Source organism: Lampris incognitus, chromosome 5, assembly GCF_029633865.1.
Source record: "Lampris incognitus isolate fLamInc1 chromosome 5, fLamInc1.hap2, whole genome shotgun sequence".
Lineage (NCBI taxonomy): Eukaryota > Metazoa > Chordata > Actinopteri > Lampriformes > Lampridae > Lampris > Lampris incognitus.
In genome coordinates, this window is record NC_079215.1 from 16953242 (window position 1) to 16967532 (window position 14291).

Sequence of the window (14291 nt, forward strand, 5' to 3'; positions counted from 1 at the left end):
ATCTGACACCACATGTACAGACAATCGCAAACAACACGGTGTCTGTGTCAGTGTGTACATTTGTTTTGTATGTTTTTTATGTGATACGCGATCACATTTGTTATTTCAGTTGTTAATTCATTGTGATACACTGTATCGGTGTAGTCATTCGTGTTATTCATATTGTTTTGTTCATTGCACTACAGTGATCATTGTGTATTCATTAATGTTTGATTCGTTGTGATACACGGTGTATCGATTTATGTAATTTCGTTTGTTTTGTTTATCATGATAGACAGTATCACACTTTATTCATTTATGTTTTGTTTACACTTTATCACAGTGTATTCATTTATTCCATTTATGCTTTTTCATTGCAATATTGTAAACAAACCATAAATGAAATCGTTTCAAAACACAAATGAAATCAAATCAAAACATAAATTGAAATCGCTCACAATAGCATTAGCTTGTCTTCTGCCATAGCGTTTGACGGCTCCAAAGAGATTCATTTGAACTAAACTGAGTGCTATTGTGTTAGCACTTTAACTCCCATCGCCAAAACAAAACAACATGGTTGAACCTGGGTTTTAGCTATTAATGTTGTGCTATCTGTTGGAAAAGGTTTTGGATGAACTTGTTACCTGCTTGTTTGCCAAAACAACTTAGATTCTTCTTTAAACTGGCTGCTGCTTGCCTTCATTTTCAAGATTTCGATGCCATAAAGACTTGAAATGCTATAGCTATGGGTTAGCTATTGTTTCAAATATGTCCGCTATAGAGCATCAATTGGGGCATTAGCTTACATGTAAATCTTCAGGATTTTAGTTTTAATAGTGCATTGCAGACACTAAAAGGACAAGAGCTGGATGGCCACATTTCTTCTCCGAGAGTTAGCAGTGAAGACTAGTCGACTCTGCAAAACACGTACGACAAACCAGTGTCTCATAACACGAGTCCACTTGCTTCCATTTATTGCAGTGCTCTGTTCAAGTAGAATGGCCTTATCTGTTTGACTTAAACATGTTATACTTATCAGTTTATATGCAGTAAAACAGGATTGTTCAGGCATTTTGATGTCTTTGCATCTTAATAAGAGACGAAACAAACATTTTTTTTTGGCAAAATGAATCCAGTCAAATAAAACTAATACAGTAGGCAAAAAAAAGAGAAACCAAAGCACTTGAACCTCTCATAAAGCGAGAAACACGGCTGGCCCTTTTTCAGCTAGTGTTGTGCTGTTCAGAGACAGAGGCCTTTGAGGGCTCAATTATTAAGCTATCTAACACAGGAGGAAAGTCAAAAGTTTTACAGTAAAACACACACACACACACACACACACACACACACACACACACACACACACACACACACACACTTAAACAGCATTAACAAATAGGTTATATACTTCTTCAAACCACAGGTGTCTTCCATCCTGGTCTCAGTAACCATTTGAGCCACTGTGATTGGTAATGTTATAATGTTGTCTCATCTGAAGATGAGATCGATTTAGTGACCAGCGATCCTGTCACGTAACTCAGAAACTTCTTTTGACTCGTATCAACTCCTCATTTGAACTCCGACCTTAAGACCAGCATAGCAGACAACTGTCCACCCCACCCCCCTTCCCCATTTTGACATATAAATACAACTAGCAGAGCCCGGTGACTGCCTGAATGCTTCCTGGGAATAAAGTGTTCATTTTTTTTAAGTTCAAAGATTGTTCCCCAACAGTACAACTCCTCTGGATGTGTTTGGAAGGACGAGCTGCCGTGAAGCTCCTCAGTTGAACACCTCCTTGTTGATCCACATTAGGCTGCGCGTCTCATTGGGCTTGCATTCGTACACAATGTCGTTGAATTTGTTCCCAAACTGGCAGTGCTCCCTCTTGTAGTAGTTGTAGTATTTCACCTGCCACACAGTCTCAAACTGCCCCGCCTGGGGGAACTGGGCATACAAACAAAAACCAAAGTGTTTACACAGACTAGGAATTCACTGCATGTCATCCGGCAAGAAATGGCTGTAACAGGTCCTTCCCAGGCAAAGGACCATAGGCCGAGAAAGGAGAGAAGACTGGAGCACTCAATTTGGGATGAAGACACAGTAGTTGTTGAAATGTTAAGTCTGTTTTCAGAAAAAAAGACAAAGCTAATGAGTGTGCTGCAGTCTTCACTCCATTCTCAAAACCAAAATGTTTGCTTTGTGCACTTGACTGGCATGTGATTTATACAGTAATAGCCCCCGCGGGCAGGGGTGCTACTAGAGGACTCCTGGATACCCTGACAACATATGGTGCAAGCCCCCCCGCCCAAATGTGATGCATATGATTAGCACATCGATTCTGACTGAGGTCCACAATATGTAGCCAGGGGCTGTGCGAAGGTTTAAGCAGCTTTAGGAGCCGTTCACATGTTGCGTCTTTTGCGCGCACAAAGTCATTATTTTCAAAGGAGACGCGCGACAAGTGCGCTCAAAACTGCAACGTTGCGACGTGCTTGTTTTTTCGGGTGCGCCCCCAGCACACTCAGCACAATCTCTACTTTTTGAATGTGGCGCACCGCAGGTCATGTGACAACAATTAACCAATCAGCTCCACATGACGTGCTTCACCCTTTCCGTCCAAGGACAAATACACAGTAGCAATAAAGCTACCTGTGAGGGATTTACGGTGCTGGCAATACATTTATCTTTGTTTTGACTTTTTTTCTAGTTAAGTTAGTTTAGTCAGGGAGCCTTACTGCTCAATTCCCTCAACTTTTCGCCCATGAAATGGCCAAATCAACAGCCTGCCGCAGTCGGATTGTAACGAGAACCGATTGTCACATTTCGTGTCGTGTAAGTTACACGTCATCGCAGCGCGCAGCTTTTGGTTGCTTAGTAACATCAGGCAGCGCAGCCAACCAAATTGTATGTTTCTGTAAAACTAGTCCGAAGTACCAAGGTCGAAATGTTTTATAGTATTAAAACTCCAGTGGCAACAAACAAGTACACATAATCGTAAGCGTCTTCTTAATCGGTGTTAACGATCAACGCTGGCGCTAGCGTCGCATAGATTCAGACATATTTTTGTGCGCTCTTTTGTTTTCCAATCTACACAGACAAATGCACGCTCGTTGCAAAGTCAATATGCGCTGTAGGATCAGAGCAGGCTGCCATAATGGCGCCGCAGGATATCAACGCTATCAGATATAACATCACTGGATGTGATGTAAATGTAAAACCAATCTTTGAATACCGGTGTCATTAAGCCCTCCCATAGGCACGACCTGGTGGCAATCAGCACGGTTTTCAAACATAGCCAAGAATCCAGAAATGAGCACGGTTGGGATCCATTCACGCCAAACCGTGCGCCAGTGGAAATGCCACTGCAATGGTTTTTTTCAGTGCTTACGACTGTTTAGCCTTTCTGTGTAAAAGCACCATTTGATGCCCGTCTAAAGGGCCTTTGAGCGCTCGAGGCCCTACTGTGAAAGAACTTACACTGTAGTGTCTCCCCTGCATATTGGCATATTGCCAAGTGAGCTGTGCCAATAAAACATGATGCAAATAAATAACCTTTGATGCAGAGTGCAACTGAAAAAACAACTACTAAGAGAGAGGCTACTATTGCAAACACATATCCTAACTGAAACAGCTGTTGGCGTGTTGTCCAGTACTGATTAACATACCTCTATACTGACTTGGACAGGTTGTCTGTCTCCACTCTTAGTGTGGGGAACTCCCTCTGTGTCATACTGTCCATGGTACACCACCGACTCTTCATCTTTAGACTGCTGCTCCAGTGGGAAGACGACACCGCCGATATTCATGTTGCTGTGGAGAGGATGTATATATATATACACACACACACACACACACACACACACACACACACATACGAACACGTACATAAACATACGCACATGCACATACAAACGCGCGCACGCACGCGCACCACACCCAGACCGACCTGAGATGAACATAACTGGAGAGATCATCTCCAGATTACCGTGCACTGCTGTATGGGCGAGCATCGTGCAAACGACGCCTCATGTCAATTAAAAATACATTATCTTCCCACATTATTTATTAAAAGTCACATCGGATGCTGCTGGCCTATATAGGAGGCGGGCCCAAAGCTAATATAAACGCGCTTTAGTGTCTTGCTGTTTTAGATGCATTTTGTTTTTGTTTGTTTTTTTTTACGATGCAGGGAGTAAAATCTATCAAGAGTAATATCTCCTGGCATTTAGTTTTGATATTACACCGAATAAACACAAATGAAAGCAGATAGTCTCTTATACTCATATCCATGATGGCATCCTGTATGCTCCGCGGCCATATGGAGGATATCAACGCGGAGCATACAGGATGCTGTCATGAATATAACAAATTACAGATTCGATTTTTTTCTTTCTTTCTTTTCTTTTTTTTTACTTACGTGGCTTCACCTTTCCATGGCTTCACAACCACCTCAACCTTGTATTTGGATCCTGTGAGCAGCTTTATTGTTCTGGTCTGACCGAATCTGGTACCATCCACCTTGAAAAACACCGGACCCTCGTTGGGCTGAATTTTCAGAGAGATGGAGATATTGATAATCGGCGGGATGTCGTCCATGATTCACAGTTTCGTTTTGGGGGTTTTTTTTCCCCCCTTTTTTTTTTGCTCCGTTTTAACTGAGCAGTGGTGATGCGACGATGCCCCGTCCACCGGCTCACGGACGGAGGAGACGCGGTGACGTGTGCAGAGGCGGGAGGTAACCAACCACAGCCGAGCGGTGCCTTCGCTTGGGCCGACTGCAGCACAGACCAGAGTCACATTTAATTTGGCGAGTATGTTTCCACGTGCAGGGCATTCACCTCGGTTTGGTTCACGTGGGGCAGCAAAGGACAACAGCCAACAATAGCAGTAAAAGGGCTGATGGAGGCAGTGGCGGTTAAATAGTAATAATAATAAAGTGTGAGAGGGATCAGATAATGCTGTTAATAAACAGTAAAACATACAAGCTGCACAGTATCGGACTGAGGGTTGACTATTGCACCGGCATACACACGCACACACATGTGCATAGACATAGACCAATGAGTCAAAACATTATGACCACCTGCCTAATATGCTGTTGGTCTTGCGTGTGCCGCCAAAACAGCGCTGACCCACTGAGGCATGGACTCTACAAGACCCCTGAGGTTGTCCTTTGGTATCTGGCACCAAAACATTACACGCAGATCCTTCAAGTCCTGTAAATTGCAAGGTAGAGCCACCGTGGCTCAGACTTGTCGGTCCAGCACATCCCACAGATGCTCAATCAGATTGAGATCTGGAGAATTTGGAGGCCAGGGCAACACCTTGAACATGTTCCTCAAACCATTCCTGAACAATGTGTGCAGTGTAGCAGGGCGCATTATTCTGCCATCAGGGAATACCATAGCCGTGAAGGGGTACCTGTTCTGCAACGATGTTTAGGTATGTGGCATGGGCCAATTGGCGTCCACATGAATGGCCGTACCCAGGGTTTCCCAGCAGAACATTGCCCAGAACATCACACTCCTTCCACCGGCTTGTCGTCTTCCCACAGTGCATCCTGGCGCCATCACATCCCCAGGTAAATGGTGTACACGTACACAGCCATCCAAGTGATCTAAAAGAAAACAGGACTCATCGGACCAGGTGACCTTCTTTAATTGCTCCATGGTCAAGTACTGACGCATGCGTGCCCATTGTAGGTGCCTTCAACGGTGGACAGGGGTCATTACGAGCACGCTGACCGGTCTACGGCTATGCAGCCCCATACGCTGCAGGGTATGATGCACTGTGTGCTGTAACACATTCCTCCCGTAACCATCATTAAAATGTTCTGTGACTTGTGCCACAGTAGACCTTCTGTTGGTTTGGACCAGACAGGATAGCCTTCATTGCCCTCGTACATCGATGATCCTTGGGTGCCCTACACCCTTGCACCAGTTCGTGGTTTGTCTCTCCTCAGACCACTGTCTGTCATTATTCACCATTGCTGACTGGGAGCCCCCCACAAGCCTTGCCATTTCAGAGATGTTCTGACCCAGTTATCTGGCCATAACAATTTGGTCCTGGTCAAAGTCGCTCAGGTATTTCTCCTGCCCATTTCTCCTGCATCCAACATGTTGTCTACGAGAAGTGATTGTTTGTTTACCATCTAATCTACCCAGACCATTACATGTACCATTGTTTGGAGATGATCAACGTTATTCGGTTCACCTATGAGTGGTCAAAATGTTTTGGCTCATCAGTGTGGCTAAGTACAGTACTACTGCTACTGAGTCTACTACTACTACTACTACTACTACTTTCGGCTGCCCCCGTTAAGGGTCGCCACAGCGGATCATCCGTTTCCATTTCTTCCTGTCCTCTGCATCTTCCTCTGTCACACCAGCCATGTGCATGTCCTCTCTCATTACATCCATAAAACTCTTCTTCGGCCTTCAGCATCCTTCTCCCAATATACTCAGCATCTCTCCTAAACACATGTCCAAGCCATCTAAATCTTGCCTCTCTTGCTTTGTCTCCAAACCGTCCAACCTGAGTGGTCCCTCTAATATAATCGCTCTTAATCCTGTCCTTCTTTGTCACCCCCAGTGAAAATCTTAGCATCCTCAACTCTGCCACCTCCAGCTCCTCCTCCTGTCTTTTCATCAGTGCCACTGTTTTCCAAACCATATAACATAGCTGGTCTTACAACCATCTTGTAAACCTTCCCTTTAACTCTTGCTGGTACCCTTCTGTCGCAAATCACTCCTGACACTCTTCTCCACCCACTCCACCCTGCCTGCACCCTCTTCTTTACCTCTCTTCTGCACTCCCCGTTACTTTAGACAGTTGACCCCCCAAGTATTAAAACTCATATGCCTTCGTCACCCCTACTCCTTGCATCCTCACCACTCCACTGTCCTCGCTCTCATTCACGCGTATGTATTCCGTCTTGCTCCTACTGACTTTCATTCCTCTTCTCTCCAGTGCATACCTCCGCCTCTCCAGGCTCTCCTCAACCTGCACCCTACTCTCGCTGCAGATCACAATGTCATCCGCAAACATCATAGTCCACGGAGACTCCTGCCTGAGCTCGTGGTGTCCATCACCATTGCAAACAAGGGCTCAGAGCCGATCCTTGATGTAATCCCACCTCCACCTTGAACCCATCTGTCATTCCAACCGCACACCTCACCACTGTCACACTGTCCTCATACATATCCTACACTACTCCTACATACTTCTCTGCAACTTCCAACTTCCACATACAATCCCACACCTCCTCTCTCAGCACCCTGTCATATGCTTTCTCTAAATCCACAAAGACACAATGCAACTCCTTCTGGCCTTCTCCATACTTCTCAATCAACATTCTCAAAGCAAACATCACATCTGTAGTGCTCTTTCCTGGCATGAAACCATACTGCTACTAGCTAGTCATCACCTCTCCTCTTAACCTAGCTTCTATTACCCTTTCCCATATCTTAATGCTGTGGCTGATCAACTTTATACCTCTGTAGTCGCTACAGTTCTGCACATCACCCTTATGCTTGAAAATTGGTACCAGTATGCTTCTTCTCCACTCCTCAGGTAGATAAGTACAGTACAGTGTTGACATTAAAAAAGCTCTAGGGTCAGTACTACTGTTGTACAGATTCAGTACTACTGTTGTACAGATGAAGACAAATTATCAAGTGATGAAACTGTACAGTAGTATAGTGGAAATAGTAGTATGAAGTCAGCAAACATGGAAATGGGCTGGGCAATAACTCAATATAATTTATTGTCTTTCAATGGCAACGTATTTGGATGAAATTCAGACATTGTCGTATCATGATAAACAATTTTGTTCTCTAAATTAATGATCACAAAAATGTATTACCTGAAATCTCTTACAAAATTAAGTCTGAAATATATGAGGGATTATAACTTAGAAACTAGTTTTGATTGATTATACTTTATATTACCAAACATTTCAATGTCACAATTTGGTTTCTTAAACAGTATTTTTGCTTATGTAAACCTATAGCCTGATATATATTAAAAAAATCAGTGTATATATATATATATATATATATATATATATATATATATATATATATATATATATATACATACACACAGATGCAGGAAAAAAGTTTAATACATTGCAGTACAGGCCTGTTTCATGCATCGCGCACTCATCAGCTGCTAATGTGGTTTAACAAGGAAAGACATACAGATTACGTTGCCCAGCGCCACGCCCCTAATTTCAGTTGGACAGCAACCAATCAGATGAGGAAACATTTAAACTACAACAAACCAATGGGGTAGGTAGTTATGATGCACAGCAACCAATGGTGGGGTAGAAAGCATTACAACCAATGGGGTAAGGGACTGGGACTTGTTTTGAAAAGCATTTAGGGATCAGGGCACTGTTGAAATGGCGTACATTTAAAATATAAAAAGATAATTTCTGTAAATATAGTGGGGTGGTGTTGGGGTACAGGTGGAAGGACAGGCAATTAAAAAAAGACCTCTAATAAATGTCACATGTGTATCATCTACTGGGGGGGGGGGATGATAAAGACGTTTTACTTATAGTTACAAAGGGGATATTTTTTTCGGTGTCTACAGCTGGTGGCCAATTCGTTTCTACTATTCAAGGTGGCCATATCAGGTCTGCAAATAATAAAATACTTTTCTGCTAAGCACAGGCTACATCTTTTACCTCTTATTGAATATGCCTTGCTCTTTGCAAGGATTTTCCATGAGACAGAATCACTGATATTCTTGTCTACCAATGACCAAATGTGGCGGCTTAAGGCCGTTTTTTTTAATGTTCATTTCTGGAGCTACTCATATGGGCGTTAAACCTATTTTTAAAAGGGCCCTCTGAAGGAAAATGCCAGACAGAGGGAGTCATCTACCAGGCACCGGTGACAACAGAAGACAACTGCAATGTAGACACTTACGTGGGATTAACAGAGGGCCCTGAAAAAAAAACTCCTTTGTAACTAGAAGTAAAACGTCTTTATTACCCCCCCCCCTCCATTAGATACACGTGACATTTATTAGAGGTCTTTTTTTTAACTGCCTGTCCTTCCAACTGTGCCCCAACACCACCCCATTATATTTACATAAATGACCTTATATTTTAAATGTACGCCATTTCAACAGTGCCCTGATCCCTAAATGCTTTTCAAAACAAGCCCCAGTCCCTTACCCCATTGGTTGTAACGCTTTCTACCCCGCCATTGGTTGCTGTGCATCATAACTACCTACCCCATTGGCTTGTTATAGTTTAAATGTTCCCTCATCTGATTGGTTGCTGTCCAACTGAAATTAGGGGCGTGGCGCTGGGCAACGTAATCGGTATGTCTTTCCTTGTTGAACCACATTAGTAGCTGATGCGTGCGCGACGCACGAAACAGGCCTGTACTGCAATGTATTAAACTTTTTTCCTGCATCTGTATTGAAATTCCACTCCTCATTAGTTGAACACTTATAACAACACCATTGACGGTTTCGGGAAAAACACGCTATATATATATATATATATATATATATATATATATACACACACACACATACAAATACTGTGTAAAATTCCATATGATTGGCATGATGATATGTGCATTAAAAACAGATGAAAAATACAAAGTAAGATAAATTTAAAAGAGAACTTAAAAGATAAAAAAGAAGAGAAACCGGATAAATAAGATAAAAAGGGTGGAAGTAGAGTGACTAAGAGGTAAAGTGCTAGCCTGGTTTCAAACGTGGTCAGAAGTCTTATACCTACGAGATGTAGGACTTCCATATGAGCGTTTGTGGCTTCACCATGTTTTGCTGGGGCTTCTGGGAATAGCTAGAAGAGCATTCCCAGCGGACCTGAGAGGAGAGGGTTCATTTAACGAAAGCAAGCAAGAGCTGTATTTTGGTCCTAAAGCACCGCGAAGCCTATAGATGAGCAGCAGTAATGTAAAGTCGACTCTGTGACACACTGGAGGCAGTGCAGACATCTGAGAAATGGTTTAACGTGTTCAGCTTTGCTTGCCTATATGTCAACTCTAGCTGAAGGTACCCAGGACCTTTTTCTGGAAAGACCTGAGAACAGACCATTACATCTAACCTACAGGAGATGAATGCAACCCAAATTGTCTAATTCTTGCTATATTTTTAAGACGGCAATAGGCTGAATTTGTTATTGACTTGATGTGGTCAAAGCAAAGCAGATGCGACCCCCAACAGCCTCAAGTTCCTCTCCATAGTGCTGAAAGAATAACGCCTATGTGATAACATGGACCCTTACCAGGAAACTAAACAGGTGTCACGTCATTATACCAAAATGTCAATAACCGGGTATTTAAGAATAATTTGATCCATGGCAGTTTGTTGTAAATTATGGACAATTTTTGTTTCAGATCTTCCAAGTTCACATTTTCACCATGTAGAGTCCAGTTATAAGACTCCCTGTAAGTCTAACTTGTTTAAATAAGCACAGCACAACTCAAATTTCACCATGAACCCTGATTTATTCAGCGTGTTCATCTGTGCATCCGTAGTATTGATAGTGTTCACACCAGTTTCCATCGTCGTTCTGTTCTCTGTTCAGTCACACCAATTAGAAGAGAATTTCTTTAAAAAAGGCATGCATAAAGCTTGAGCTTGTAAATCACTAAAAGTATAAAATATATTAGCATTAGAAAAATTAAAAGACTTCTTAGTACTGTAATAAAGCATAACTGAAACAATATAAAATGTGCTGGGAAATTAATCCCGGGGCTATCGCTCTAGCTCAGCTTCGAGAATCTCGCCCCACGTCTCCACGTCCAGCGGGCACATCTTCCTGCCCCGTAGCTCGTCCACCGAGCGTACATTGCTGTAACGCCCTCTTAACCAATCCCTCTTCAGGAAACTTCTTGTGTAGTTTCTCACTAAGGTAAGCTGTGAGGAAAAAGAAAGACAACAACAGCGTCACCTTATCGGTTATGATACTAAGGAGGCATTTTCAGTGAAAAGACAATCGTCAGTATTTTTCCCCCCACATATTGTGCAGTGTCGAGCACAGCAAAGGTCTATTTTACAACGTCTGATAAAACTAGAAAATGAAAAAAAAGTTTATGTTTCAAAATGTGGAGATTGTTAAAAAGAGGGAGTCAGCTGTACTGAAATAATCCACCTTCCAAGAAAGCCCATTTCTTCGGTCCCGGTCAACCTCCCTCTGACAAACTGCCCTCACAGTCAGGCATTGGCTCCTCCACAACTGCTGGCTGTCCTCGATAATGTGATGCCACAGCCTGCAGGTCAGCGAGGCATTGCAAAGGCTCTGAGTGTCCAATTCACTGAAGATCTTTAAGCTGATTTCTGTCGGCAGTGTTTCAGCAAAGTTGTGAAGGCAGGTGTCTTCGGCGAACATCAAGACGGGACTTCTTCCACAGACACAATAAACGGTGGACAAACTTCCCTTAGGGTCATGCAGCATGACAATTCCGAGTCCAACAGTTTGATGAGACAGAACTTGGTGCCTACAGACAAGACATATTGCCATTTGCATTTGGAAGAAAACTCAAAGTGCAAAACAATTCATAAAAGAAAAATTCTAGCACAGACTGCCGACTGTAACAGACAGATTCCTTTTATTTATGTCCTTTAAGTCTATTGAATAGGAAAGAAGCAATACATACCACTTTTTCACAGCAACACATGTATTTATAGATTGGCAACAATAACAACAATATTGAGGGAAAGAGCTCAGTTGAGTTGGATGTAAGAATACAAAATCTGCACCCGCATCTTGTCCTGACAAGGTTTTGGTATATCGGGTGTTTTTTGTTTTTTTTAATCTGAATCAGGGGTCTAAAGATAATGGATGTATAATAATAATAATAACAACAATAGTTAGCTCAGTCGCCTCACAGCAAGAAGGTCCTGGGTTCGAGACCTGCTTTAATCCAACCTTGGGGGTCATCCGGGTCATTCTCTGTGTGGCGTTTGCATGTTCTTGCCGTGTCCCGCATGAGTTTCCTCCAGGTGCTCCGGTTTCCTCCCACAGTCCAAAGACATGTAGGTCAGGTGAATCAGCCGTACTAAATTGTCCCTAGGTGTGAATGTGTGTGTGTGTGTGTGTGTGTGTGTGTGTGTGTGTGTGTGTGTGTGTGTGTGTGTGTGTGTGTGTGTGCACGCACATGTGTGTGTTTGCCCTGTGATGGCCTGGCGGCCTGTCCAGGGTGACTGCCTGCTTGCCGCCCAATGACAGCTGGGATAGGCTCCAGCATCCCCACGACCCTGAGAGCAGGATGGGCGGTTTGGAGAGTGGATGGATGGATAATAATAATAATCCATCCATCCATTATCCAAGCCACTTATCCCAATTGGGGTGGCAGGATGCTGGAGTCTATCTCCGCAGTCATTGGGCGGCAGGTGGGGAGACACCCTGGACAGGCTGCCAGTCCATCACAGGGCCGACACAATCACATCTAGGTACACATCTAGTATGGCTGGTTCACCTGACCTACATGTCTTTGGACTGTGGGAGGAAACCAGAGCACCTTGACAAAACCCACGCAGACAGATACGGGGAGAACATTCAAACTCCACACAGAGGACAGAGGAGAATAATACTACTACTAATAATAATACATTTTGTTTTTATTCATTTTATTTATTATTATTATTTTATTTATTTATTTTATTATATTGCCCAGAATGAGATTTTTGATACAAATAAACTTGAGTTATCCCACAGTGAATAAGATCTGCGAATACTTTTCATTCTGTATTTGAATAATTGACCAGTAGTGCTGTAGTGGAGGGTATACACACCTAAACTTAATTTATCCACCCGTATAATTGCAGACTAGCAACAGTTTACCCTCTTTTTTTAGGGCTAACATAAATCTTCGTTGCACGAATTCATATTGTACATCAAAGTAGTATCGACCTGATCTAAGCTATTGAGAAATTGTGTAATTCAATGGGAAAATAGACGAATACGTGTTTTCTATTCTTTTTGAAAATGTCGCTAATGTCCTAATTGGCTTCCTAATGGTGATCACTGACCGAAGATCACAGCTGACCCACTTTGTTATTTACCACTGCATCGCTGTTGCCCCCTTTCATTTACGTTACATGAAGCTGGTACATACAGTGACTATTGTTTCGGCCCTTGGTTCAGAGGTTTGTTTTTGCCCAATCAAGATTTCAGTTTCGATTTGCATTTTATATATAAACACACACACACACACACACACACACACACACACACACACACACACACACACACACACACACACACGCACACGATTTAAAATGAAGAACCTCTTGTAACAGCACATCGTAAGCATCAGCAGTAAGTCACGTTTAAGCTACACGGGTACCGGGCGTCACGATGTCGGCTACGGTTAGCAAAACGGGTCAACGCTTTATAGTTATGAAGTTTAAGGTCAAAGATTAGTTATGATAGCTAACGAGGTGAACGTTATGCGTATGTATGATTGTTAATGAAAGACTGACGACCTGTCGCCAATCTGAACCCACCTTCGGTGTGATTTCTTCGCCTCGCCGCTGACAGCTGACAGACAGACTTTTAAACGTCTCTCCGCCTGAGATGTTTACACACAATGCTGTCGTCATCGCGCAGGCTCTGCGCGCATGCGTACAACCGTCATTTAAAAACCTACACGCACGTTTATGACCTCCCCTTCGCACAATCGCACATCTGATGTTTGTGAAGAGTGCCAGGCGACGGCAGGGTCATCAGGAAACACACAGTAAGGAGTGGCGGAAATGACGTTGGAGTCGGAGAGCGAAATTTGACATGGAAACGAGGATCCGAAGGGGTTTCAAAGTAAGAAGAAAATAAAGAAGAATGCGTCAAATTCTCAAGTGATTCCAATCAGTCACTGAGAACAGAGGAGACGTATCTTGCAGGGACGATAGCCGTGGCAAGAGAAAACGGCATTTTCAAGGACCCACATCATGTCGGAAAGTTTATTGGAGGAAAACTTAAGAGACGTACGATCGACCAGGATAACTAGACGTGGGATGATTATCATTGATTGTATCTCAAAGCGTCAGAGAGATAGAACCCTTAAAATTAGTGTATTTAAAGAATATTACTGTGCAATTTGCTTCCCACTCGGATTAAAAGCAAGGAAGATGGGAATGGTGTGCCACTGTCAGAGTCATTTCGGGATTTTGTAGGTGTGTGTGTGTGAGGCAAGAAGAATGACTAGATTCTGAGAAGGGGGGAAGGAGGGACAGTAATTCTGCGTGTTTGACATTTGAAGGGGAATCGCCGGAAAGAGTCTACCTTGAGCATGTGTGTGAGGCCATATGAGAGCTCT

At 43.0% G+C, this 14291-nt stretch overlaps 2 protein-coding genes across 2 annotated transcripts; both read right to left on the reverse strand.

The window, feature by feature from the left end:
- Nucleotides 1-1761: 1761 nt before the first annotated feature.
- On the reverse strand, nucleotides 1762-4578 carry cnrip1a (cannabinoid receptor interacting protein 1a). The gene is made up of 3 exons (XM_056281031.1): nucleotides 4400-4578; nucleotides 3648-3792; nucleotides 1762-1926 (listed from the first exon to the last, which is right to left on the reverse strand). Exons 1-3 carry the CDS (start codon nucleotides 4576-4578, stop codon nucleotides 1762-1764), a joined length of 489 nt encoding a protein of 162 aa, XP_056137006.1.
- A 5351-nt stretch (nucleotides 4579-9929) lies between these two features.
- LOC130113322 (F-box only protein 48) lies at nucleotides 9930-13640 on the reverse strand. The gene is made up of 3 exons (XM_056280908.1): nucleotides 13483-13640; nucleotides 11126-11471; nucleotides 9930-10890 (listed from the first exon to the last, which is right to left on the reverse strand). The coding sequence occupies exons 2-3, from the start codon at nucleotides 11426-11428 to the stop codon at nucleotides 10729-10731; spliced, it is 465 nt and encodes a 154-aa protein (XP_056136883.1). The 5' UTR covers nucleotides 11429-11471; nucleotides 13483-13640; the 3' UTR covers nucleotides 9930-10728.
- Between the last annotated feature and the right edge of the window lie 651 nt (nucleotides 13641-14291).

Bases quoted from the DNA above. Each gene is read 5' to 3' on its own strand.
- cnrip1a (XM_056281031.1), bottom strand. From the start codon at position 4,578: ATGGACGACATCCCGCCGATTATCAATATCTCCATCTCTCTGAAAATT. The intron at 3,793-4,399 runs GTAAGTAAAAAA...TCCTCTCCACAG, and splicing joins CCATGGAAAGGTGAAGCCAC to CAACATGAATATCGGCGGTG. The intron at 1,927-3,647 runs GTATGTTAATCA...TTGTATGCCCAG, and splicing joins CTGTCCAAGTCAGTATAGAG to TTCCCCCAGGCGGGGCAGTT.
- LOC130113322 (XM_056280908.1), bottom strand. From the start codon at position 11,428: ATGCTGCATGACCCTAAGGGAAGTTTGTCCACCGTTTATTGTGTCTGT. The intron at 10,891-11,125 runs GTGGATTATTTC...TTTTCCTCACAG, and splicing joins GAAATGGGCTTTCTTGGAAG to CTTACCTTAGTGAGAAACTA.